Source organism: Artemia sp. Qi Xiang Cuo, chromosome 18, assembly GCF_049724085.1.
Source record: "Artemia sp. Qi Xiang Cuo chromosome 18, ASM4972408v1, whole genome shotgun sequence".
Lineage (NCBI taxonomy): Eukaryota > Metazoa > Arthropoda > Branchiopoda > Anostraca > Artemiidae > Artemia > Artemia sp. Qi Xiang Cuo.
In genome coordinates this window covers 26,038,077-26,064,449 of record NC_142811.1, presented here as the reverse complement: position 1 = coordinate 26,064,449, position 26,373 = coordinate 26,038,077, and the positions used below count along the sequence as shown (strand labels likewise).

Below are 26,373 nucleotides of genomic sequence, written 5' to 3'. Positions count from 1 at the left end.
CTTGCTTTTTTCTCTTCACCGATTCAGTTTTACGCGTGGAGATGTTATGCGGAATTGTCCGGGGTAAATTTTTGCCAGGATTGAATTTTCCAGAGGATATTTCTGTGAGGAGGGGGATATTCCCTTGTAGGTGGAGCCAGGTATCCTGGCGTTATTCAAAAAATTATCAGAAATTGATTAAAAAAATTAGTTTTTTCAACTGAAAATAAGGAGCAACATTAAGACTTAAAACGAACAGAAATTATTAGGTATATGAGCGAGGTTGCCCCCTCCTCAGAACCTCGCTCTTTACACTAAAGTTTAAATTTTGTCCCAGTTCTTTAAAAACAAATCATGAAACACAAGGGTCGTTTAATTAGAATAATATGTAACTTTTTTTTAAGTGCCGAAAAACTGTAGCGTGAAGAGTGAGGTGTTGAGGAGACGGGTAACCCCCCTTATATACGTAATAATTTTTGTTCAATTTAAGTTTTAATGTTGCTCCTTATTTTTAGTTGAAAAACTTTTTTTTTATTTAATGAAGCTTAGAGACAAACATTTTTCTAAAGGCAATAGAAAAAGTACGTTAGTTAAAGTAAAAGTGAAAATGAAAAAAGTAAGTAATTACAAAAAATACACAAAACAATAGTTTGCTTACAAAAACTGAGATATAAACTCACAGCATTCAGTTCTGTTGAGCAATGCCAAAGCGTTTGACGGATATCTTTTAACAATATTGACAGTTTTGAACTTGGTTATCAAACACCAAAACATTTAATGCCTTTAGACTCAGTGTTTATAAAAGTAGCGCATATAAGCGCACGTTTTCTTCTATCACCAATAATTTTGTGATTTTAATTTTTGCTATTTTTCATTGAACATTCGGTGATTCAAACGTAAACATCACCAAACATTAACTTTACCGAAAAACTATGGACGCTACGCAAAAAGATTACATTCTTTTTGTTTAATATCAAATGACCCCCAAGATATATTGCAAAGCCATGACTGACAAAAAAAGAATATTAAATTCAATGCAACTCGATGTGTTTTTACGGCATATTTCAATTCTTACGTCAACAATCTCAAAGCTTTCTTTGCTATTATTACGGATTAGGGGCATCAGTCTGAAGCCCTCAGTCTGAGAATCAAATACCCCGACGGATTATGTTCTTTCTAAGGGAGTCCTCTGATTACTAGACTTATCTAATGAATTCTAATATGGCTACTTTCTTACAGACAGACTCTCATGTCAACAAACGAACGACAATATAGTCACCTTAAAGTTCCCAACTTTGTCAGCGATTGTTGTGAAAATAAAAGGCGTAAGAAGCGAGAAAATGGCGAACATGGCCATGATGTAGCCTGTCTCTTCGTCTGTTATCCCCAGCATCCGCATGTGAAGCGTCATAAATGGCAATAGGACAACGATACCTAAAAAAACATAACAATTACAAACTGAAATACGAGCTTTCTCAATGCTAAAAAGGGAAAGCGAATCGAGCGGTATGTAATTCAGTGCTCCCTGTGTTAGCACATTATGTTGATCCTATGCTTGGCAAAACGGAGCCCGAGGATCGATTCCCGCCCACCACAAGGTGGAGCAACAGGCTTGCTACTTGTCCCAGTAAAAAAAAAAACAAAAAAAAAAAAAAAAAAAAACAGCAATTGAAACGTCGTTGCACCCGACGTATTAAAGCGTCGTGGCTTCGGACGATCTCCATCCTTAATTTGACAACACTTTTTGATTAATAATTTTGCAGAAGACCTGAAGTGAAAGTGTCTGGGTGGTATGAGGATTGTAGCCTAAGCTCAGACTCACATCATAGCTTAAAACTCTCTGTACTGTAGGCAGAAATAATGTTTCTGGAGTTTACATTATGGTTTATTAGTCTTTGGTGTCTAATAATCCTAAAGTGCATTTCCACAGTTGAAAATTTATATTTCCGGCTATTGATAGTTTGAGTAGTAACACCCATGAATTGCCTCATAAATTAGTCTTTCATTTCTTTATGCTGCTTAATGACTTCTCAGATATAATTTTTTTTTTTGCTTAGGCTTTCTAGAGAATTTAAATTGTACACTAAAAACTATCAGTATCAAGGCCAGCAATAGGTTATTGATGGTCTTATAAAGTAGTCTTTTAATTTCTGCAGGCCTATTAAGACTTTTTATGCTCCAAAAGCAATGTCCTGCTGTTTGGCACGGGGTTTGTGTTTTCCAAAATTCTACGTTTCAAAATTCTACGAAAAAGGGAAATGTCATGAGGCGGTTTATTTGAGGTGGTTTTATGTTTGTTATTTGTATAGATATATTTGCGCAAGCTAAGCTTTATAGCTAGTTTTATATTTGCACAAGCTAGGAAGGAATACTTTTTGTTTGCTACAAGTTTAAACCTAGCTCTTTACTTCTATTAGAAAAGCTATTTTTTGTTCAAATTATCTCAGTTTAGAGCAAGTCTTTTGTGCGTTTTTTTTTCTTTTTTTAGAATTATTTCTTCCCTAAAAGACTACGGTAAACCATTTGTTGTCGGCACTAAGTTTGTCTCATAAAAAAAAAAAACGAATGATCTGTGTTTTCAAAAATGTGGAGAGCCCCATGGGAGTCAGAAGTATCATTTTTACTGTTAGACTCTGAACATTGATCTATTAATAGTTTATATTCACATAGCCTTTATCTTATATGATAATGAGCATTAGGCCTACCAATAGAAAATTTACCACACGAGACACTGGACTCTATACTCACCACTAACAAGAATAGGGACCATTTTGTCTTTTCTGGAATAAAAAAAAGAAAAAGTTCAAACATAAATCTTTTTCTGAAGAAAGTGGAAATATTATATTTCCGTACAAATTTTCCAAGCTCTTATTTAAGAATAGGAATATACGGTAGTATTGTTAAATTTTTATTTTGTTTTACGATATATACAGAAGATTGGGGAATACGTTGATTTTTGTCTTTTTATTGTGTTTTTTTTATGTTTTGATTTACGAGGTCTGCAGAATAAGATATCTTTTGTATAATTTAGCTCATTGGCTACATCAGGGTTGCCACCCTAGCCTGGAAGAATTTACTAAATCTGAGAGAAAAAATTTACTAAATCGAACCTGTTTTTACTAAATGATAAAAATTTTTTTTTTACTACAAATCATGACTTTTTACTAGATTCGGAAAATTTACTAGATCCTCTAAATTTACTAGATTTTTTTTACTAGATCTAGTAAAATCCTACTGACGGTGGCAACCCTGGGCTACATGACTGTCTGAACAAATCCTTGAAACTGTATGAATTAAAGACACTGCTAGGCCTCGATTTACTAAAGGGAGATGGTGGTTTGAAGAGAAGCGTAAAGAGCGATCATTTTGAGTCACCTTCCTATAAACAGAAGATTATGGTTGGAAGTCCCTTTTTAGAATGATTTCCAAGAAAGGAAGCTTCTCTGAAACTTTAATTATCTGATCAGCCTTAATTTGGATATTTCGTTATATTTATGTTAGTTCGGTAGTTTTCTTTCATATCTTTAAGTTTTTGAAGTTCTTTTTTTTCTGGTAAATTAAAAAAAAAAACTGTTATTGAATCAATTTTTTATATTACACGTAATATTCCATGCCACTTTAATATCTCTTCAAATTTTGTATATCTTATGATTAGGGTGTTTGAAGAATCCAAACCGAAAGTTTATAGCGTCAACCCTGCCAGAATTTCCTTGGGGTTCCTCTATATCATCCTCTAGTTACAGTATAAGTAGCAGGCTTAGTCATGCAAAAGTATGAGATATGTTTAATAGATATTCTTAAAAATAGTTTCTTTAAATATTCATTTATGTACCCAGATTAGAAAATTCCTTTCGCAAATTGTTTTAAAAATTTTGATTAGCATCCAGAAACTAGTTTTTGTTCTCTATTGTATTTTTGTTGTTGTTTTTTTTACTACTCGTTATAATTTCCTATCCGGTCTTTTAAACTGAGCATCCAGTTTTAACCAACCGCTTTTCCGCTTGATTTAAAGGATTTTTTGTCCTTTTCACGAGCTCATTCAGATAAATCAATTAAGAAAAAAAAAAAAAAAAAAAAAAAACGCAGGCGCAGTCAGAATTTCATTTGGGAGGAGTTGGAGCAAAGGTTGACCTTCTAATTAGTAAATAAAATTTCCGAATTTTAAACTTTTTTAAGTTTGGGGAGGAGGAGCTTGAATCGAATTAGAGTTTTATGCGTCCCTCTTGAATCGGAATCGAGCCAAATTAAAAAGTTAAAAGAACAATAATAAGAAAAGCAAGTCAAAGTTTTTACGCCCAAACAAACCGAAGCAAAACCCCATTACAAAAATTAAGGTATTTACGTGTTATAGCGACCACACCTAAGAAGTGAATTTCGGTTAAGCCTTATTAAATATACCAAAATATAATGAAAATACAATGCTTTAGTAATAAAATTATGGAAACTACAACAGAAAATTAGGGAAAAAAGGCCGCCCAGAACGCATTAAGTTAAATACTTAACCTAACCACCTCTATATATTAAATATTTAATTAAAACATACCTGCATAGATACCGTTTATCTCGCTCAGGCTAAGCTGATTGCCTCCGAATGGACACATAAAACCGGTTTCACTAAAGAACAAAGTGTGGTCGCTATAACACGTAAGTAGCAATATTACTGTAGAACCAAAATGCAAATCGGTGTTTTCGAGCAGAATCAAAGTTCGAATAAAGTGGTATTTTAAACTAAATGAAGAAACTTAATGTAGCAAAGAATTTTTTTGGCTTATTGACACCTATTTGGATATGCGCAGGGATTTTTTGTGCCAGTCCCCGCCATAGATTAGGATTTTTAAAACCATTTTTAACGAATGCGACTCTTCCAACTTTTACAGCTTCATATTTTACGTAATCGTTCTCCCAACCTCCTCTCCGTATGGAAAATGCCACGTTACTCGAAATTAATTTCAAAATCGCCGTTCGATACTGGTTAAGGAAAGGTAGCTATTATTATCCATGTTAAACTTAAAGCGCCAGAATATAAATATAATTTTATTTTTATTTTTCATGTTAAATATTTTTTTATTAATATTTTATTTATTATCTTATTTTATTCATTAATATTTTATTATTATTTCAATAAAATATTTGTATATAATATAACTAAAAAATTAAAAACATAATATTTTATTATTGTTATTATTAATATTTTATTTTTATTATTTATAATTATTGATTTAAAATATATTCTATTTTAATATTTTAAATAATCATTTATTTATTTAAAATATTTTTTAATACAAAACTGTTTCTAATTTCGAAAAAGAGCCCAAAACCCCTTCAAAATGGCTTTCGATCAAATAAAAAGAGTACCATTGGAATTACCTTGGTTGAAAGTCAAATACAGGAGAGTTACAGCCCCCTCTTTGAAGAAAAAGTAAAACCACTTTTTGCATGAAAAGCATTGATAGAAAATCATAGAAGGCTGTTTAAGGGCTCCTCTGATAGCTAATTTTTATATCTACCTGCTCTTTATAAATTCGACTTGATAACGCCATCAAAAAGCTCCATGTGGTACCCGAAACATGCAATTTTGGTGCTAATTCTGGAATAAAATGGATGGGAAGAATGAAAATGTCATCATCATAATCCCTATGGTAAAAATCACTAAGCTTGAGGTTAGAATCTCCGCTCTAGTATACTCCCCATCCCAGTCCTCTTAATATTTTTCATAAATCCTCTGCTGACTAACATAACTATGGTAGTTCTAGTGGGTAGGCCAATTCTAGGCTAGGCTATTGGTCTCAATTCACAAACATTTAGGGCAGGAGGGGGGAGGGGGCTCAAAATATATTTTTAATGTCTAATGGGGAGAAACTTCTTGTTTTTTCTGTTGTTTTTTTTAATGATAATACAAAAAAGAACATTTTTCGATGAAAATACACTAAAAAGGTATTTTTCGAAACCTATGTGTGGCAACAGTTCGCGAGACGGCGCTGGTACCCCTGCCCACCCCCCTCCCCAATTGAGGTCACTGGAACTAACATTCATATCGTAGAGAGATGTTTCATGGCTCAATTAAAAGCTACTGATTATTTTAGCGTGTTTTTTGTGGATTTATAGTTGAAAGGAGCATAAAAAAGCCGCATCGAGTGGCGATACAACTTTGAGGTCTATGTTATCTCATTGTCATAAATTTTTAGCATATAATAAACGGGTGATTTGGGACGACAAAAACCATAAAACGAACAAAATAAAACAAGATACGATAGGATAACGGTAAGGACGACTTGCTGTGGCCCTGGTAACCTAGATTTGAATCTTAAGTAAGAAGATTTTTTTTGTTAATAAGCATCCTGTTACAATCACCCATTCATTTCTAATGACCAGTTTTCCTAAAATGCTAAAGTCCAAAAAGCAGATAGTATACTTTCTGATGAGAATTCCAAATTCTTCGCAGCATTGCAGGAGAAAAAATGCATCAATAATAACACGAGTTTTCGTAAAATATATTGACTACTAATACTAAAACTATTAACAGCTCATTGCAGCACCTAGCTGCCTGAGGCCAACACAGCTACGCACGCTCCTCCTCCATCCCAATCTATTCAAAGCCTCCCTCTTTACACACTAACAATAAGTTCCCATTTCCATTAAGTCTTTCCTTACGACATCCTCCCACTCCATTCGTGGCTGATCTTCTTTTCGTTTAGCCCTAGACGACTGCCCGACAAGGACGATCTTGGTCAATCTGTCATCTTTCATCCGCAGAACGTTTCCGAGCCATCTCAACTTTTCTCTCATCATAGCCCTAGAAAGCGGAATAGACTCACATTTTTCGTACAGCTTGCTGTCTGAGATCGGGTCTTCAGTCGGGTACCCAAAACAATCCGTAGGCAATTTTTCTGGAAAACATCTAACAAATCCTTCTCCGTTTTTTTTTTGGAATGTCTACACTTCAGAACCAGACCTGACCACTGCCATCACTGTATCTTTCAATATTTTATTCTTGGTTTGCAGACTTATCTTCCTATTCATCCAAACTTTTTTCAACTGCGAAAAAATACCCTGGGCTTTGGCTATTCTACTTTCGACATCTTCACTGCAACCACCGTCTTTACTAATAATACTAACTTGACAAGTGAAGCTGTCCACTTGATCGATCTTCTCGTTACCCATCATCACCTCTTTGCCTTCACTTATTCCTAGTCTTAGCGACTTTCTCTTCTTAACATTAATTTTCAAACTTATTTTTGTACGCTGAACTTGCAAAACTTCTGAAAGGTCATTTATTTTGCTAAAATTTTCATTTAGAATGCTTAAATCATCCGCCTAACCTAAGTCTAGGAACATTTTACTTCCCCAATTTAATCCGTGTTCTCCAATTGTCTTTGCTGCACTACTTAGGACAAAGTCCACCAAAATGATCCATATAACTGGGGATAGGACCCAACCTTGCTTAACTACTGATTTGATAAGAAACCAGCTACTAACCTCATCTCCTACCTTAACCCCAGCAATGTCATTCCCGTGCATAGTACTAATCAATTTAACGTATTTATCTGGTATACCATACAAGAATAAGACCTTCGCTAAAGCTGTTCTATCAACTGAATCAAACGCCTGCTCATAATCTATCAAACTGACGACTAAAGGGGCTTGACGATTTATGCACTTCTGAATGATTAATTTAAGAATGAAAATTTGGTTGACACGTCCTCTACCTTTTCTAAAACCACAATGTTCTTTTCTTATAACTTTGTCAACAGCATCTCTCAGTCTAAAAAGTACCCTCATACTAAGTAATTTGCTACCTAAAGAGACCAAGCTAATGTCTCAAAACAATTACCACACTCACTCTTGTCGCCTTTCTTATAAATGGGTTTAATTAGAATTTTCCTAAAATCGCTAGGTACTTCCCTTTTTTAAATCATATTCGTAAATCATTAAATCATTATATTTAATGTAAATCAATTTATATTTCCTGGATCTATTCTGAGGCTGCCTTGTCCAGTCATGTGTTTTGTATTGCCCCATTGCATGGATGTCCACTTTTCCTTCTATACTGCGGTGACTTTCTGTCATGTATAATAAAGCACGGCGTCTGATAATGGACACCAACCGTTCCTCACCTAAACCGCTCTTAAATCTACAGTTTATTTACATTCTTTCTTGTGCTTCTTTTGTCCTTCATCATCTTTATGGCAATCTTCCAAAATCTCGTCAAAAAACTCCTGTTGTTTATTTCTGATTCAGCTCCATATAGCTTCACATTCGTACTTCACATAATGTCTGTATTCCTCCTAGTCCTACCCCTACTGTGCCATCAGACTGTGCCATACACCCCTCATTGCTTGTGAACAGGAGTGGAATTCCTTACCTTCTTCAGTACAGAGATACCACTTGTTTGGGATTAATTAAAAAAAACTTTTTATACAAAATAAGTTTTTCAAAGAAAAGTAAAGAATTCCATTAAGCAAACAATGAGCAGAAATGAAATCAAATAATCTACAATGCATGAAACCATTATAATTTAATATTGGGAAATTAATGAAACCCAAAATGAAGAGTAATTACAATAAATAACCGAGTCAAACTCAAAACGAGCAGACATTAACATAAGTTGGGCGCAAAACCCCCTATGCCTTCCCAAGGCCAGAACAAAACTTGCACTTTACTGAAAAAATAGAAATGTTCTTACTTTTATAACTTTAATAAATAAATAATATTAACATTTTGATTACTAAATATCAGTATATGTATATTAAACTGACGATACACATTCATTTGTATTTTTTCAATAAAGTGCAAATTTCGTTCTGGCCTTGGGAAGGCATAGAGGTTGAAAGTGATTGGAGAGCGACTAACGCCCCTCTCACGCCTACCATTTTCCCAAACACCTCTAATCAAAATTTTGAGATATCCAATTTGTTCAACGTAGTTGAAAGTTCTTGAAATTACGTCTTTTATGATGATAACCCCCTCAGAGCCCTCAGTGCAAGGGTTGTAAGTCATGCCCTGGGGTTATATAAAGTTTATATAGAAAGTTGTATAGAAATTTGTTATGGAAATTAAAAAAGGCACTAGCCCTTTCAATTTCCAATTGAATGAGCCCTTTTGAATCTACGCTTTCAATAAAAACCTTATATGCCCCCAGTGCATAACTTACAGCCCTTTCTCCGAGGGCAGTGGGGGGGGGGGGTTTCTTCCTTAAAGACCTATTTTCCAAAACTTTCAACTACGTTGAATAAAATGGCTATCTAAAATATTGATTGGATGTATTTGGAGAAAAGATGGGCGGGAGAGGGGGGTTAGTTGCCCTCAAATCACCTTCCCCAATTAAAAAGGGCACTAGCCCTTTGAATTTCCAATCGAATGAGCCCTTTTTCAAGTTTCTACGACAGAGATTTCTATATGCCCCCAGGGCATAACTTATAACTCTTGCCCTGAAGATTGTGGGGGGAGTGTCCTGCTCAAAGGTATTATTTCCTGAACTTTGAACTGCGTGGAACAAAATGGCTATCTCAAAACCTTTATTGGATGTGTTTGGGAAAATGGTGGGTGTGGAAGGGGTGTTAGTTGCTTTACATTTCGAGTATTAAAAAAGGCACTAGCCATTTCAATTTCCAATCGAATGAGCCCTTTTTGAAGTTTCTACGAAAACGCGTTATATAAAAACCTTATATGCCCCGTGGGCATAATTTACAAACTTTTCCCTGAGGGCTGTGTGGGGGGGATGCATCCTCAAAGACCTAATTTTCAGAACCTAAAACTACGTTGAATAAAATGGCTATCTAAAAGTTTTGATTAGATGTGTTTGGGGAAAAGGTGGGCGTGAGAGGGGGGTTAGTTTCCGTGCAAAAAATTCTGACTATTTAAAAGGGCATTAGCCCTTTAGTTTCAAACCAAAAGATTTTCTTTTGGAATATCTAAGACATAGATTACTATAAAAAAAAACTTATATGCCCCCAGGGCACAACCCCTGTCCTAAGGACTGTGGGGGACTGTCCTAGTCAAGAACATAATTTTTATCTAGAAATCAACTACGCTGAACAAAATTACTATCTCAAAATTTTGATTGGATGTGTTTCAGGAAATGGAGGGCGTTGAAGGGGTATTAGTCGCCTTCCAGTCACTTTCGACTATTAACAACGGCACAACCCACTCCAATTTCCAAATGATTTAGTCCTTTTCAAAGTTTCAACGACAACTTCTTCGATATGAAGTTCCCTGCTCTAAAGGAAAAAATTAATAAAGAATATACTCTTGAAACGTCGTTCTTATATACCCCAGGGCATAGCGAAAAACCCGTGTCCTAAGGGTTGTTGGGGAATGTCCTCCTCTTTACTTAGTCCTAGTTTCTTGTCTCGTTATCGAGTGTCCCCATTCTTTACTTAGGCAGCGCGATCGCGCTACCTATGATTTATACAATAACTTTCTATATAATCAAAAATACGTTGTATAGACTGCAAAGTAGTAATTTATATTCTTTTCGAGTTTCAATTTCGCTCTTTCCTTTCATCATATATGTTTTATTTTTTGCAAAATTAATTACTACCAAACCTGCTTAATTGCATATGGAGGCCTTTTTCATTAAAAATTGAACTTACAATTTCTATTATCTTAACATATGCATTGTTGTGTAAGCTTCCACTTAACTAATTCAAACAATCAAATTTCATTTTTGTTCTCCTTGGTAATAAAACTAAAGACCAATGGCAAAAATAAATACATGAGAAAATCGAAAACGAGCTTGAAAACCCTTAAAGCGGCGGCGGATCAAAAGAAAATGTGTACCATTGAATATATCATAGTCGAAAACACTTTACCAGGGATTTTCAGCCCTAAATATTTACCCTGGTAGCCCTTCATTACCCTGGTCCTAACAGGGTATTGATACTTCGTGGAGAGTTGTTTATTTATCTAGACCACTTAGAAACATTACTTTAAGTTACATTTTTATTTTGGAAGGACACGCACAGTAAAAAAAATATTTTGACGTCTGTACATTTTATAGGCCTATTAAAAAAGTGATAAAAAAAAACAAAATGGTAAGTAAAATTATCAACAGCAGAGGTACATGACGTACAAGAATTAATATACAGGTAGAGTGTTTACATATTTTCCGTATGTCACGAAAGTATTAAAAACAAAAATATATCTAAGCTCTCTCTTGCTTAAATTTCCAGATGCTTTATGAGGCTATCAGCCTTATTAGCCTCATTTTTTGCGGTCGCTCATTCGCTTTCCTAACTTGTATGTGAACAGCGACGTCAATTCACAAAAACTTAGGAGTGTTAGGGAGGAGGGGTGCAAAAAGTACTTTTAAAAATCCATGGGGGGGGGCAAATTTGTTAATTTTTTCAACAAAAATACGAAATAAAATCTAGTGGAGCAACAGAATATAGAGGGCAAATGCACTTCTCCCCCAAATGACGCTACTGTGAGGTAGTGACAGACAATTTTTAGGGTAGCCCAGGTCTATGTAGAAGAAAACCGTGTGCGGATTTGTTATTTGGGGGGTGGCTGAAATTTCAGGGATGCGGGGCAAATTCATCAAAACCTTAAAAGTACGCACATTGTCTGAGAATAATACGGAAATATAGGGATTACAGTAACCAATTCAGGCTTAAAGAGAGCAGTAAGAAGGAAACAACAACGAACGAAAAACAAAAGTAGAAAACGAAACCTGAAAATTGCCGGTGAAATAATTGTGAATAGTCTTAATCTATGTCTGAACAAAAAAATACCCTTAGATCGAATTGTGAACAAATATTTATCTTTTATGCTTATAATGAGACAAAGAGTTTTTGGATATGACAACTCCATACAGATCAAACGTACATTGAAATGTTTGCAGTCAAATTTAGTGTCTGGACCAACGGCAAATATTATTTGCAACTTTGTGTCAGGCTTATGGTTCGTTTACACATTGCGAAAATCCATGCGGAAATCCGTCCGTTTCTGTTCCAACTATGGCTAAAACAACGCTGCGTTTTAAGGCAAAGATTTCAAATTATTGCAACAGCGTGACCTAGACTCAAAGGAGTGAAAGGACTTGTTGGTAGCCATATAGTGGATATCCCTTGTAGCTATCATCAAAACATCAAGAAGGGTATTATGTTCTTACCCTCTTCTGAAAGCTGTTGAGCAATAGAGAGCCAAATGACACCGTTTTTCATAGTTTTCATATAGCCTGGGTGTGCAGGATCATACAAGCTGGGGTAGCCTTGAACCAAAGTTATAAGATCTTTTAGTTTTTGATAATCCATGCTCATGGTTTTATTCATTTAAAAACCTTGCCAAGATTCTGTCCTGATTTGACCAAAACGTTGCGGAAAGCTAGAGATTTTTTCTAGCACGAAAACCGACGGAATTTCCGCAAGGATTGCTAAATCCGCATGAATTTCCACAATGTCTAAACGAACCATTACTGGCGGCAATAAGATTTCTAGCGCAAAGGTTAAATGACGACATTAATAAACTGTATATGATCAGACATTATTAAAAGTTATACTTACTTGAGAAAAGGAGAAAGAAAAGAGGCTTTAGTGGCCAAAATTCTCGAACCAGAAAATCTTTCTTTATTCGAGCCCATCCCGAGACTTTCAACTTCTTTTTTTCTTGTTTCACTTTATTATTAATTCCATCTTTTTCTCCAGATTTGGCCTTCTTCTTTTCTAATTTCTTCTCCGTTTTTTTCTTTTCATTGTTGGTTTTATCGGACCGTTTGAAAAAATCCATGACTACTTCAAATAACTTTCAAATTTGCATAATTGAGTGGAAATACAATCTAAAAAATTGAAAAATGTTAAATCATGTCCTTGAGCCTATTTAAGTAAGAGAGAAAATAAAAACAAAGTTTGACAAATCATTGGCAAATGACTTATGAAACTAGCTTTACGCCTCACTTAAACAATTTAATAGTTAAAGATAAAGGTTGGAAGAAAACTGCAAGATCATTTCTGGCAAGAATATGAAGTCACCTCAAAAGCAAACTACACAGAACATTAAGTTTATTTTTGGCTAAAATGGTCCCTCAAATGGAACATAAGACTGAAATCAAACAGTTCGTGGTAACGAACTTTAAGTAAGGAGCGACCCGGCTCAATGGTAACCGAAACTCTAGAAAACGGGTTTTTGATACCAATAGATACATCAAAAGAATCAAATTTCAATGCTGAATTCAAATATATAACTTTCATCAAGTTTAGTCCTACCCATCAAAAGTTACGCACCTGAGAAAATTTGGCTCATTTTCGAAAAAGGGGAAAGACCCCCTAAAAATTATAGAATCTTAATGAAAATCACACCATCATATTCAGCGTATCAGAGAACCCTACTGTAGAGGTTTCAAGCTCCTATCTACAAAAATGTGGAATTTTGCATTTTTGCCAGAAGAAAGATCACAGATGCGTTTTTATTTGTTTTTTTTTTGTTTTTTTTTGTTTTTTTTCCCCAGGGGTGATCGTATCGACCCAGTGGTCCTAGAATATCATGGGAGGACTCATTAGACCGGAAATTAGAAGTTCTAGTAGCTTTTTAAATGACCAAAAAAATGGAGGGCAACTAGGCCCCCTCCTACGCTCATTTTTCCCGAAGTCACCTGATCAAAATTTTGAGATAGCCATTTTGTTCAGCGTGCTTGAAAATATGATAAATATGTCCTTTAGGATGACTTAATCCCCCGAAGTCCCCGGGGGGAGGGCTGAAAGCTATGAACTTTGCCCAATGTTAACATGGTTAACATATAGTATTGGTTATTAGGAAGTATACAGACGTTTTCAGGGATTTTTTCTGTTACTAGGGGGGTGGGTGGGTCGGCGGTTATTTGGGAAGATCTTTCCATGAAGGAAGTTTTCATGGGAGAAGGGACATTGCTATGAAGGGGGCGCCGGATTTCCCAGCATTATTTTAAAAAAAGATCAGAAATTAAATATAAAAAACAAGTTTAAAGAGCAAGGCGTTGAGGAGGGGACAGCCCCTTTCATATACGGAATAATTTCTGTTCGTTTTAAGTTTTAACGTCGTTCCTTACCTTCAGTTAAAAAAACTTGTTTTTTCTATTTATTTAATTGAGCTCAAACGACTACCTAGCGGTAAGTTCTCACGCATTGGTCTTTTCTGAACAGAACGAAAGGGCGTTGACAAGAAGATAATCCAAATCTTAAGCCCAGGTATTTTCTTATTATGACGATTCTTGGTGTTTTTGGATCCGTATTGGAGAACTGAGCACTAAGGTTAAAGAACCGAAAATCAGGAAAGATAGGCCTTGGATTTGAGAAGCAAGCTTTTAGAGACCTGATGCAAAGACAATGGTCTGAACCGAGGGGGGGGGGGCAGGGGAGGACACAAGTCCCCTCCTTAACTGAAAAACACCTTTATTGGAAATTTTCATTGAAAAAAGATAAACAAAAGGACAAATTCATCACACCCCTTGATTTTGAAAAGTACATTTTGCCCCCATCTAAGTTTCCATGAATTGACATCAAGGTCGTATAAAGGGGGATGCTACCAGTTTTTACCCCCCGCCCCCAAAAAAAATTAATAATAATTGTTCAACTCGTAAAAACGTGACAAAAACGCATATAAAAATTTTTTTTTCCAAGCAAGAATCCAGGATACACCCTTGACTGAGACCACTGTTTCAGTGGACTGTTTGCAGGTTGGATTTAGCTAGCAAGTGTGGTCGTCACCCTGTTGCGTATATAATTAGGCCTAGGGTAGTTTACACTGAGCCAGGATTCGACCAGTTTTGCATGAGGCAGTATCTATCTGTGTCTTGGGCTTAGCTTCTTTTTTTATTGTTTCAGCACTTACCTTTGCGCCAATCAATACTTAGCTTGCTTTGAACAGAGTCAGGACCTACCAGGTTCCTACACTAAATCAGTCCAGAGCTTGGACTTGGCTCATTGTTACTCTAGAATTGAGAATCCTTGCATGATTTCACTTTAAACAGGACGTAATATATATACTTTTCTATGAAACGTTGGCAGTGCAGGAGGAGGTGGTCGTTTGGAGGATTACGGAGTATATTTTCTACGCTAACCATACAAAATCGAGTTCTTCACATGATTTTGGTTTTAGCCACCTGCAGCGCGTTCACATTTTCTTTACTAAAGTGTTCCCGAAAACTGGCTATTATTCTACGATTTGGGTCATAAGCCTTGGAGCTGTGTTGTCCTGCCCTCTCCTACAACCTCGGAGGCACTTTTTTTCTTGTCATTCTAAGTGGAATGGCTTTCTCGATTTTTATCCGATTCCATGGTGAGTAGCGAGGGCGACCTCTGGCGGTGGTACCAATTAACAAAAATGCGGGGGGGGGGCAAAGAATTTTTCAACCTGCTCTTAAATGATGATAGAAAAAGACATTTTCTCAGAGTCACTACAATACAGAGTCCACATTTTATGGCAGTAAAAATGCCAAAAAATTATTTTTCAAAATCAAAAGGGGCTGGTTACCACCGGCCCCCCTCCATACTGCCCACAATTAGTGCCTCTGCCCAGTGGCAAAATGAGGCAAAGGAGAGGGGCCTGTAACCGTACTTCAACTTTGAGCCATCAAAAGTGCGGTACAATTTTCAATTTTAGAAGCAAAAAAAATGCTTTAAATGATACACAATAGCATGGACAGCAACTTTGATGACCGATGACATGATACAAAACTGTCAAGGACGTTTAAGAAACTCTCATAACTACTCTATCCAACATAACTTTCTCTACAATGCCCATTAAAAGTAATTAAATTAAAAAAGTGTTTCCGAAAAACAAGGTTTTTCACAGAAAAGTACAAAGCAGATTAAAACCTAAGACAGCCAGAAATAATGTCATATAACCATTCAAACTTAAAACTAGCAGAAATTACAATCAATCAATAAATGAAAACCAAGACGAACAGAAATTAAAACTAATAATCAGACCAAATATAAATTATCAGATACTGCTATGAACTGACAAATCGGAAAACTAACAGGAACTAAAATGAATATCATCACATTAAACACAAACAACAGATACTGCTATAGATGTATTAATGAATCCTAAAATGAAAAGAAATTAAAATGATTAATCAAACTTGAGATTAAGGGAAACTACCGCAAACAGGGGCAGGACAATTGCACACAAATCTTCTAAATACCACAGCGTCATTTGCGCTTTACCCAAAGCAATTTGTATTTGGAACAGTGTGAAGTTTTTTTTTTATCTGTAACAGCAGCGCAAAATATCACAAGTCTAATGAAGGTTTGCAACAAAGCGGTGATCCCTTTCCCTTTCAAATTCTCTAAACGACTCAAGTTTCATCTGTATTTTATTGAAAACGGTATGTATTCAGAATGGTGGCTGGCGTTTACCCCCCGGAAAATACCACCCACCGGAAAGCACCAGCCTCTCCGCGGGAAACAAGCCCCAGGCGGAAAATCACCCCCGGAAAATACCCCCTCTTGCGGCTGATTGGTCTCCAGACACTTTCGACTTATAAAAAAGACTAGAACTGTCAATTTCTGATCTAATGAGCAACCTCCGAAGTTTCTGCGACCATGATGTGAAGGTGTGGACGAGGAAGGGGCAAATCCCCCCAATACGGAATAAATTTTGTTAATTTTGGGTTTAATGTTATTCTTTACTTTCAGAATATCAGCGTAGACCAGATAAATATTCCGTCTCTTTACTTATAACGCTAGAGTGCCGCTTCTGATTGGCGCTTATTTTATTTTCATTCACGATGCTGGAATCATTGCCGTGAACGTAAGCGCGACATAGCTAATTATCAGTGATTTTTATAATAAAATAAATACATTCCTATAACAGTGCGACAGTGTTTCTTATTTCCCTTACTTCATCGTTTTCAGTGTGTCCAACTTCAATGGCTGATAGTTCAGTGGGGCCTACTAACCTATGTATGCACTTATAATATAATAATGAATTAAACTAAGTCTTAAAAACACAATTTCCCTTACCCATGACATTTCAATCTTCCCAGAATACAGCACATCCGTACCAGTTTCAAGTTCCAAATCTTTTATTCAGTTCAAATTACGCTCCGGCTTTGCTCTACTCCAACCCAATGATTTCAACTATTATTCAGGTAAACCGCAGAAATGTCACAAAATTCCGATTCAGGATGCAGCAGCATTTCTGAGTGCGTAAACAAAGACTAAAATTTCCTTTTTTGTGTTTACATTGTTCGTAGCGGCCTTGTATTGTATATGAAAAACCTGTTCCATTATAAACAATAACCGAAAGTTGTTTTTTTTCGCCCCCTAAAGGAAAGAAATTGATTTCTCAATAACAATTTAATCTTTTATACGGTTTTGTAATAGTCATTTTTTACTTAAAAGATATAGGTGATGGAATATTCCGTAGGATTATTCCTGCCTGAAGCTTTTGATAATATCAACAGTTTGCGGTTCAGAAATTTTATAGTCAGAAATATAGATGGGATCGGTACTTGTGAATTATACGCCACTCACTCAAGTTTGCGTTGTGGGAAACTTGAAAATAAACCGGTATCTTCGTTAGTCCCTTTCAGCTTAGCGTGAGACAAGACAAAGATAAGTGACAGAATAGAGGGCAAATATATAATTTGGGTCTGTATGAGGTATAATTTGGTTTATAGTGGGTGTGCAAAATGTGTTGGGTACAGTGATTCTGCAAACTATGAAGTAAGAATTGTTTTCTAACTTCAAACAGTCCAAATACTTTACCCCCACCCCCACCCCTAGTGTGTAAATATATAGCCCAAATTTGTTTCTAAAGCATAATATTTTCATCGATTTTTGTGATTAATTAAAAAAACTTTTTCCACAAAATAAGTTTTTCAAAGAAAAGTAAAGAACTCCATTAAACAAAAAATGAGCAAAAATAAAATCAAATAATCTACCAAGCGTGAAACTACCACAAATCAGCATCGATAAATAAATGAAACCCAAAACAAACAGACATTACAATAATTAGCCAAGTCAAACTCAAATCGAGCAGAAATTAACATAAGTTGGGCGCAAAATCCCTATGTCTTCCCATGGCCAGAACAAAATTTGCACTTTACTGAAAAAATATAAATGTTGTTACTTTAATAACTTTAATAAATCAAAAAATACTAACATTTTGATTACTAAATATCATTATATGTATATTAAACTGACAATGCACATTCATTTGTATTTTTTTTCAATAAAGCGATAATTTTGTTCTGGCCTTGGGAAGGCATAGGGGTTTTGAGCCCAACTTATGTTAAAGTCTGCTCGTTTTGAGTTTGACTCGGTTATTTATTGTAATTTCTGTTCGTTTTGGGTTTCGTTTATTTATCGATGATGATTTGTGGTAGTTTCACGCTTGGTAGATTATTTGATTTTATTTTTGCTCATTTTTTGTTTAATGGAGTTCTTTACTTTTCTTTGAAAAACTTATTTTGTGGAAAGTTTTTTTAATTAATTTCTGTTCGTTTTATATTGACATAGTCTTTTCAGGGAAAAAGAAAATAATTTTTTAAACCTTTTCGTTTTTTTAAGATTTTATAGTTTGGCCACCTATTTTTATGCTGGAGAAAAATCTTCAGCAATTTCAATTTTTAATATCGTCGACACTTTTAAAAATTTGGAAACAAAAACTAGCGTTTAGTTTCGTTTCGTACCTCCTCTAGTTTACCTGAAATGGAAAACTTGATACCATTCGCAAAAAAATCTGTTTACTTTCTTTGATAGCTTTAATACGCTTACGCTATTTTGATTTGGTTAAATTTTAAGAGCAGAAGTAGCTCCTAAAGTTTAAACATAATACCCTCAATCGTTCTTGGGATACTGCTGAGATACCTTATTGGGAATTAGCATTAACACAGTGCATTTTGATTTAATCTTGAGGCAAAATTTAGTTTTTAAAAATAAAGGGCAAATGGGAGGGTGGGCGTGGGAGGGAGATTAGTTAACCTCCAATCACTTTCGACTATTAAAAAGGGCATCAGTCCTTTCTATTTTCAGTCGAATGAGCCCTTTTCGAAGTTCCCACGACAAATTGTTCGATACGAAGTGCCCTGGTCTAAACAACAACAAAAAATAATATATTATACACACATCGATCTTTACTATAAAAATGTCAAGCCTTCCAATTATTTTTGACTATTAAAAAGGCCACTAGGCCTTTCGGTTTCCAATTGAATGAGCCCTTTTTGAAACGACAGTAGTATGTTACCTTATACTTCTGATGGCCCTATAGCAATCTCCATGTTATTTGCTTACACATATAGGAAAAACCTTTCCAGAGCATGTACTTATGGATTCTGGACCTTTACGTTCCTTCCTATGCTATTTGGGACCTTTACGTTCCTTCCTATGCTATTTGGGGCCTTTAAGTTCCTTCCTTTATCATTTGGGGCCTTCCTATGCTATTTTCAAATAGAGTGACTATCTATAATCAGAATTATTTGATTGACATTTAAAAAGGGGTAATGAGATTCGCAAATTGGACACTATGAACGATATTAATTAATGTTTTGAATAATAGGAGTGTGAATAATTCTAATTACTGATTGGATTGTATGAAGGGGGAGACAAAAAAGGATTAAACTGATTAGCAGTTAGGGTAACCCCGAAGGAGTTGTTAACTCAGGTAATTTGTTATAAATTTGAAACAACATCAGTCTATGAAAATGGCTAACGACGATAGAATGACATTGTGACTTGACCTAGCTTTACCTTTCCGATGTGGTCTGTATAATACACAAGTGATGTTTGATAAGTATTGTCAATTTAAAATAGGATCTAACGTTCCCTTCGTTCCCCCATTTCTGAGGGCAGGGAGGGGAGGGGTCAATTTTGGAGGGAAAATCAAAAATACTCAGAATCGAAAATAAAGCGTGATCTGCCTCAAGGGGAAGGCTCAAAGACCCTTCGTTCCTCCATTTCTGAGGGGCAGGAGAGGTGGGGGGTCAATTTTAGAGGGAAAACCAAAAATACTCAGAATCGAAAATAAATGAGATCTGCCTCAAGGGGAAGGCTCAGAGGCCCTTCGTTTCCCCATTTCTGAGAGCAGGGGAGGGGGGAGGTCAATTTTGGAGGGAAAACCAAAAATACTCAGAATCGAAAATAAACGAGATCTGCATCAAGGGGAAGGCTCAGAGGCCCTTCGTTCCCACATTTCTGAGGGCAGGGGAGGGGGAGTCAATTTCAGAGGGAAAACCAAAAATACTCAGAATCGAAAATAAACAGGATCTGTCTCAAGGGGAAGGCTCAGAGGCCCTTCGTTCCCCCATTTCTGAGGGTAGGGGAGGGGGGGGGGGTAATTTTGGAGGGAAAACCAAAAAATGCTCAAAATCGAAAATAAACGGGATCTACCTCAAGGGGAAGGCCTGGGCTGATGTTTGCAAGTCAAAGAATTTGTCTTTGTTGATTTGAATGTCTAAAGTGCCTGTCTTTCTCTGTTTACATGTCTGATTCTTTTTGTTTGCATTTCCGGGTTGGTGTTTGCAAGTCCAAGTTGGGTTTTCAGACGTAGGTTTTTTAGATTTTCGTGGATGTTTGACTCCTGGAGTTTATTATTTGAGAAGTTAACTTTAGTATTTTGTGGTTTTATGTGCCTGAAATCATGAATTAGAATAGTTAATTACCTGTTTGGGTTTTCAAACCTAGGTTTTTTAGGTTTTCATGGATGTTTGACTCCTGGGGTTTATTATTTGAGAAGTTAACTTTAGTATTTTGTGGTTTTACGTGCCTGAAATCATGAATTAGAATAATTAATTACCTGTTTAGGGTTTTCAGACCTAGGTTTTTTAGATTTTCCTTGGTGTTTGTTTCTTGGAGTTTATTATTTGAGAAGTTAACTTTAGTATTTCATGGTTTGACTTGCCTGAAATCATGAATTAGAATAGTTAATTAGCTGTTTGGGGTTTTCAGACCTAGTTTTTTAGATTTTCATGGGTGTTAGGTTCCTGGGGTTTATTATTTGAGAAGTTAACTTTAGTATTTCGTGGTTTGACGTGCCTGAAATCATGAATTAGAATATTTAATTGGCCGTTTGGGGATTTTCAGACCTAGGTTTTTTAGGTTTTCGTGGGTGTTTGTTTCCTGGAGTTTATTATTTGAGAAGTTAACTTTAGTATTTTGTGGTTTAGGTTTTCGTGGGTGTTTGTTTCCTGGAGTTTATTATTTGAGAAGTTAACTTTAGTATCTTGTGTTTTTACGTGCCTGAAATCATGAATTAGAATAGTTAATTAGCTATTTGGGTTTTTAAACCTAGTTTTTTAGATTTTCGTGGGTGTTAGGTTCCTGGGATTTATTATTTGAGAAGTTAACTTTAGTATTTCTTGGTTTGACTTGCCTGAAATCATGAATTAGAATATTTAATTGTCTGTTTGGGGATGTTCAGACCTAGGTTTTTTAGGTTTTCGTGGGTGTTTGTTTCCTGGAGTTTATTATTTGAGAAGTTAACTTTAGTATTTTGTGGTTTTACGTGCCTGAAATCATGAATTAGAATAGTTAATTAGCTTTTTGGGTTTTCAGACCTAGTTTTTTAGATTTTCGTGGGTGTTAGGTTCCTGAGATTTATTATTTGAGAAGTAAATTGATTATTTCATGGTTTGACTTGCCTGAAATCATGAATTAGAATATTTAATTGGCAGTTTGGGGATTTTCAGACCTAGGTTTTTTAGGTTTTCGTGTGTGTTTGACTCCTGGGGTTTATTATTTGAGAAGTTAACTTTAGTATTTTGTGGTTATGGATTCTGAGCCTTTACGTTCCTTCCTATGCTATTTGGGGCCTTTACGTTCCTTGGCACCTTTCCAGAGCATGTACTTATTGATTCTGGGCCTTTACGTTCCTTCCTATGCTATTTGGGGCCTTTACGTTCCTTCCTATGCTATTTGGGGCCTTCCTATGCTATTTTCAAAGAGATTCAGAGCTCCCGGGGTTTATTATTTGAGAAGTTAACTTTAGTATTTCGTGATTTGACGTGCCTGAAATCATGAATTAGAATAGTTAATTAGCTGTTTGAGTTTTCAGACCTAGTTTTTTTAGATTTTCGTGTGTGTTAGGTTCCTGAGAGATATTATTTGAGAAGTTATCTTTAGTATTTCATAGTTTGACTTGCCTGAAATCATGAATTAGAATATTTATCTGGCTGTTTGGGGATTTTAAGACCTAGGTTTTTTTAGATTTTCGTGTGGGTTTGACTCCTGGGGTTAATTATTTGAGAAGTTAAGTTCAATATTTTGTTGTTTTACTTGCCTGAAAACATGAATTAGAATAGTTAATTAGCTGTTTGGGTTTTCAGACCTAGTTTTTTTAGATTTTCGTGGGCGTTAGGTTCCTGGGATTTATTATTTGAGAAGTTAACTTTAGTATTTCGTATTTGACGTGCCTGAAATCATAAATTAGAATATTTAATTGGCTGTTTGGGTATTTTCAGACCTAGGTTTTTTAGGTTTTCGTGTGTGTTTGACTCCTGGGATTTATTATTTGAGAAGTTAACTTTAGTATTTTATGGTTTTAAGTGCCTGAAATCATGAATTAGAATATTTAATTAGCTGTTTAGGGTTTTCAGACCTAGGTTTTTTAGATTTTCTTGGATGTTTGACTCCTGGGGTTTATTATTTGAGAAGTTAACTTTAGTATTTTCTGGTTTTACGTGCCTGAAATCATGAATTAGAATAGTTAATTACCTGTTTAGGGTTTTCAGACCTAGGTTTTTTAGATTTTAGTTGGTTTTTGTTTCCTGGAGTTTATTATTTGAGAAGTTAACTTTAATATTTCATGTTTTGACGTGCCTGAAATCATGAATTAGAATAGTTAATTGGCTGTTTGGATTTTCAGACCTAGTTTTTTGGATTTTCATGGGTGTTAGGTTCCTGGGGTTTATTATTTGAGAAGTTAACTTTAGTATTTTGTGGTTTGACTTGCCTGAAATCATGAATTAGAATATTTAATTGGCTGTTTGTGGATTTTCAGACCTAGGTTTTTTAGGTTTTCGTGGGTGTTTGTTTCCTGGAGTTTATTATTTGAGAAGTTAACTTTAGTATTTTGTTGTTTTACGTTCCTGAAATAATGAATTATAATATTTAATTATCTGGTTTTGTTTTAAGAAATAGTTTTTTATATTTTCGAGGGTGTTTTGTTACTGGGATTTATTATTTGAGAAGTTAAGTTTAGTATTTCATGGTTTGACTTTCCTGAAATCATGAATTAGAATATTTAATCGTCTGTTTGTGGATTTTCAGACCTAGGTTTTTTAGGTTTTCGTGTGTGTTTGACTCGTGGGGTTTATTATTTGAGAAGTTAACTTTAGTATTTCATGGTTTGACGTGCCTGAAATCATGAATTAGAATAGTTAATTAGCTGTTTGGATTTTCAGACCTAGTTTTTTAGATTTTCGTTTGTGTTAGGTTCCTGGGGTTTATTATTTGAGAAGTTAACTTTAGTATTTCGTGGTTTGACTTGCCTGAAATCATGAATTAGAATATTTAATTGGCTGTTTGGGGATTTTCAGACATAGTTTTTTAGGTTTTCGTGTGTGTTTGTTTCCTGGAGTTTATTATTTGAGAAGTTAACTTTAGTATTTTGTTGTTTTACGTGACTGAAATCATGAATTAGTATAGTTAATTAGCTGTTTGGGTTTTCAGACCTAGTTTTTTAGATTTTCTTTGGTTTTAGGTTCCTGGGATTTATTATTTGAGAAGTTAACTTTAGTATTTCATGGTTTGACTTGCCAGAAATAATGAATTAGAATATTTAATTGGCTGTTTGGGGATTTTCAGACCTAGGTTTTTTTGGTTTTCGTGGGTGTTTGTTTCCTGGAGTTTATTATTTGAGAAGTTAACTTTAGTATTTTGTGGTTTTGCGTGCCTGAAATCATGAATTAGAATAGTTAATTAGCTGTTTGGGTTTTCAGACCTAGTTTTTTAGATTTTCGTGGGTTTTAGGTTCCTGGGATTTATTATTTGAGAAGTTAACTTTAGTATTTCATGGTTTGACTTGCCTGAAATCATGAATTAGAATATTTAATTGGCTGTTTGTGGATTTTCAGACCTAGGTTTTTTTAGGTTTTCTAGGGTGTTTGTTTCCTGGAGTTTATTATTTGAGAAGTTAACTTTAGTATTTTGTGGTTTTACATGCCTGAAATCATGAATTAGAATAGTTAATTAGCTGTTGGGGTTTTAATAGCTAGTTTTTTAGATTTTAGTGGGTGTTAGGTTCCTGGGATTTATTATTTGAGAAGTTAACTTTAGTATTTCATGGTTTGACTTGCCTGAAATCATGAATTAGAATATTTAATCGTCTGTTTGTGGATTTTCAGACCTAGGTTTTTTAGGTTTTCGTGTGTGTTTGACTCCTGGGGTTTATTATTTGAGAAGTTAACTTTAGTATTTTGTGGTTTTATGTGCCTGAAATCATGAATTAGAATAGTTAATTAGCTGTTTAGGGTTTTCAGACCTAGGTTTCTTAGATTTTCGGGGGTGTTTGTTTCCTGGGGTTTATTATTTGAGAAGTTAACTTTAGTATTTCGTGGTTTGACATGCCTAAGACCATGAATTAGAATAGTTAATTAAATGTTTGGGTTTTCAGACCTACGTTTTTTAGATTTTCGTGGGCGTATCTGATGAAATAATTTAGGTCGTATGATCAATTTAATTTATTTTTTAATGCAGTAGTTTTTCAGTAAGGACATTCGATATCCTAAAAGTGTTTAATTCAAAGTTTTACCTTGACCATCGATGTTGTAAGCAGAATTTCAAAAAGATCATTTATGAGTGCTGGCGTATCTGATGAAATAATTTAGATCGTATGATCAATTTAATTTATTTTTTTATGCAGTAGTTTTTCTGTAAGGACACTCGATATCCTAAAAGTGTTTGATTCAAACTTTTACATTGAACATCGATGTTGTTAGCAGAGTTTCAAAAGGATCGTTTATGAGTGCTAGCGTATCTGATGAAATAATTTAGGTCGTATGATAAATTTAATTTATTTTTTTTAATACAGTAGTTTTTCAGTAAGGACACTCGATATCCTAAAAGTGATTGATTCAAACTTTTACCTTGAGGATCGATATTGTTAGCAGAATTTCAAAAGGATCGTTTATGAGTGCTGGCGTATCTGATGAAATAATTTAGGTCGTATGATCAATTTAATTTTTTTTATTATGTAGCAGTTTTTCAGTAAGGACACTCGATAACCTTAAAGCGTTTGATTCAAACTTTTACCTTGAGCATCGATATTGTTAACAGAATTTCAAAAGGAGAGTTTGTGAGTGCTGGCGTATCTGATGAAATAATTTAGGTCGTATGATATTAGTGGTAGTTTTTTTTAAGTAAACTCGATGTTTCTCTGTGATTCAATCCCAACGTCCCCCTGCTCTGATTGTTGAAAATGATTTCACGACATTATTTTAGTTTTTTTTTTCTTGCCCCAAACTATTTTTTTTATCATGAACCCTTTTGAGATCAATTTGATCAAATACTTGGTGCACATTAAAAACGAAATTTTTGAGTTAAATAAGTAGTTTTTGCATCTTTTAAAAGAGCTTTAAGGGGTTTGAGAGATTTTTTTGTTCAGCATAGATGAAAGGTCCAATACCTCACTTAAACTAAGAGGTTATATTTTGGTATTGTTTGACAATTTACTAAATTTTAAGGTTTTCTTTAGTTTCAAAATGTTTTTGTCAGTCACCATCTTTAATCATTCACAAACAATACTGAAGAAAACCAATTTCCACTGTTTATCGACATTAAACTGTTAAGAAGGCTATTATTTCATTTTTAATTTTCATGTTTTTGATTTTATATTGATGAAGAATTTAAACACAACTTCAATTAGTTATTTTTTTGTTCGGCATAGATGAAAGGTCCAATACCTCAGTTAAACTAAGAGGTTACATTTTGATATTGTTTGACAATTTACTAAATTTTAAGGTTTTCTTTAGTTTCAAAATGTTTTTGTCAGTCACCATCTTTAATCATTCACAAACAATACTGAAGAAAACCGATTTCCACTGTTTATCGACATTAAGTTGTTAAAAAGGCTATTATTTCATTGAAATACTCATTTACATTTTAATATTCATGTTTTGGATTTTATGTTGATGAAGAATTTAAACAAATCTTCAACTACTTATTTTTTTTTGTTCGGCATAGATGAAAGGTCCAATACCTCAGTTAAACTAAGAGGTTACATTTTTACATCGTTTGACAATTTACTAAATTTTAAGGTTTTCTTATGCAAGAGTTGGAACACACACACAAACACACACAGACACACACACAAACATACACACATGTTACCAACTTCCACATTATTGCACAGAAATACCAAAATCATAGGTTAGGTTAGCCTATGTACGCACGCGTACATAAAAAAATAACTAGTTGAAGTTGTGTTTAAATTCTTCATCAATATAAAATCAAAACATGAAAATTAAAAATGAAATAA

The 26,373-nt window shown here is 34.7% G+C and overlaps 1 protein-coding gene across 1 annotated transcript in view; it reads right to left on the bottom strand.

Moving 5' to 3' along the window:
• LOC148941371 (uncharacterized) overlaps positions 1-17,094 on the bottom strand; it is a 149,786-nt gene extending 132,692 nt beyond the window's left edge. Inside the window, exons 1-3 of the mRNA XM_089104157.1 lie at positions 16,920-17,094; positions 12,483-12,754; positions 1,259-1,413 (exon numbers count right to left, since the gene is read on the bottom strand). Of these exons, the coding sequence (XP_088960283.1) occupies positions 1,259-1,413; positions 12,483-12,705 (378 nt within the window). The 5' untranslated portion in view covers positions 12,706-12,754; positions 16,920-17,094. The remainder of the gene's footprint in view (positions 1-1,258; positions 1,414-12,482; positions 12,755-16,919) is intronic.
• Positions 17,095-26,373: the final 9,279 nt, after the last annotated feature.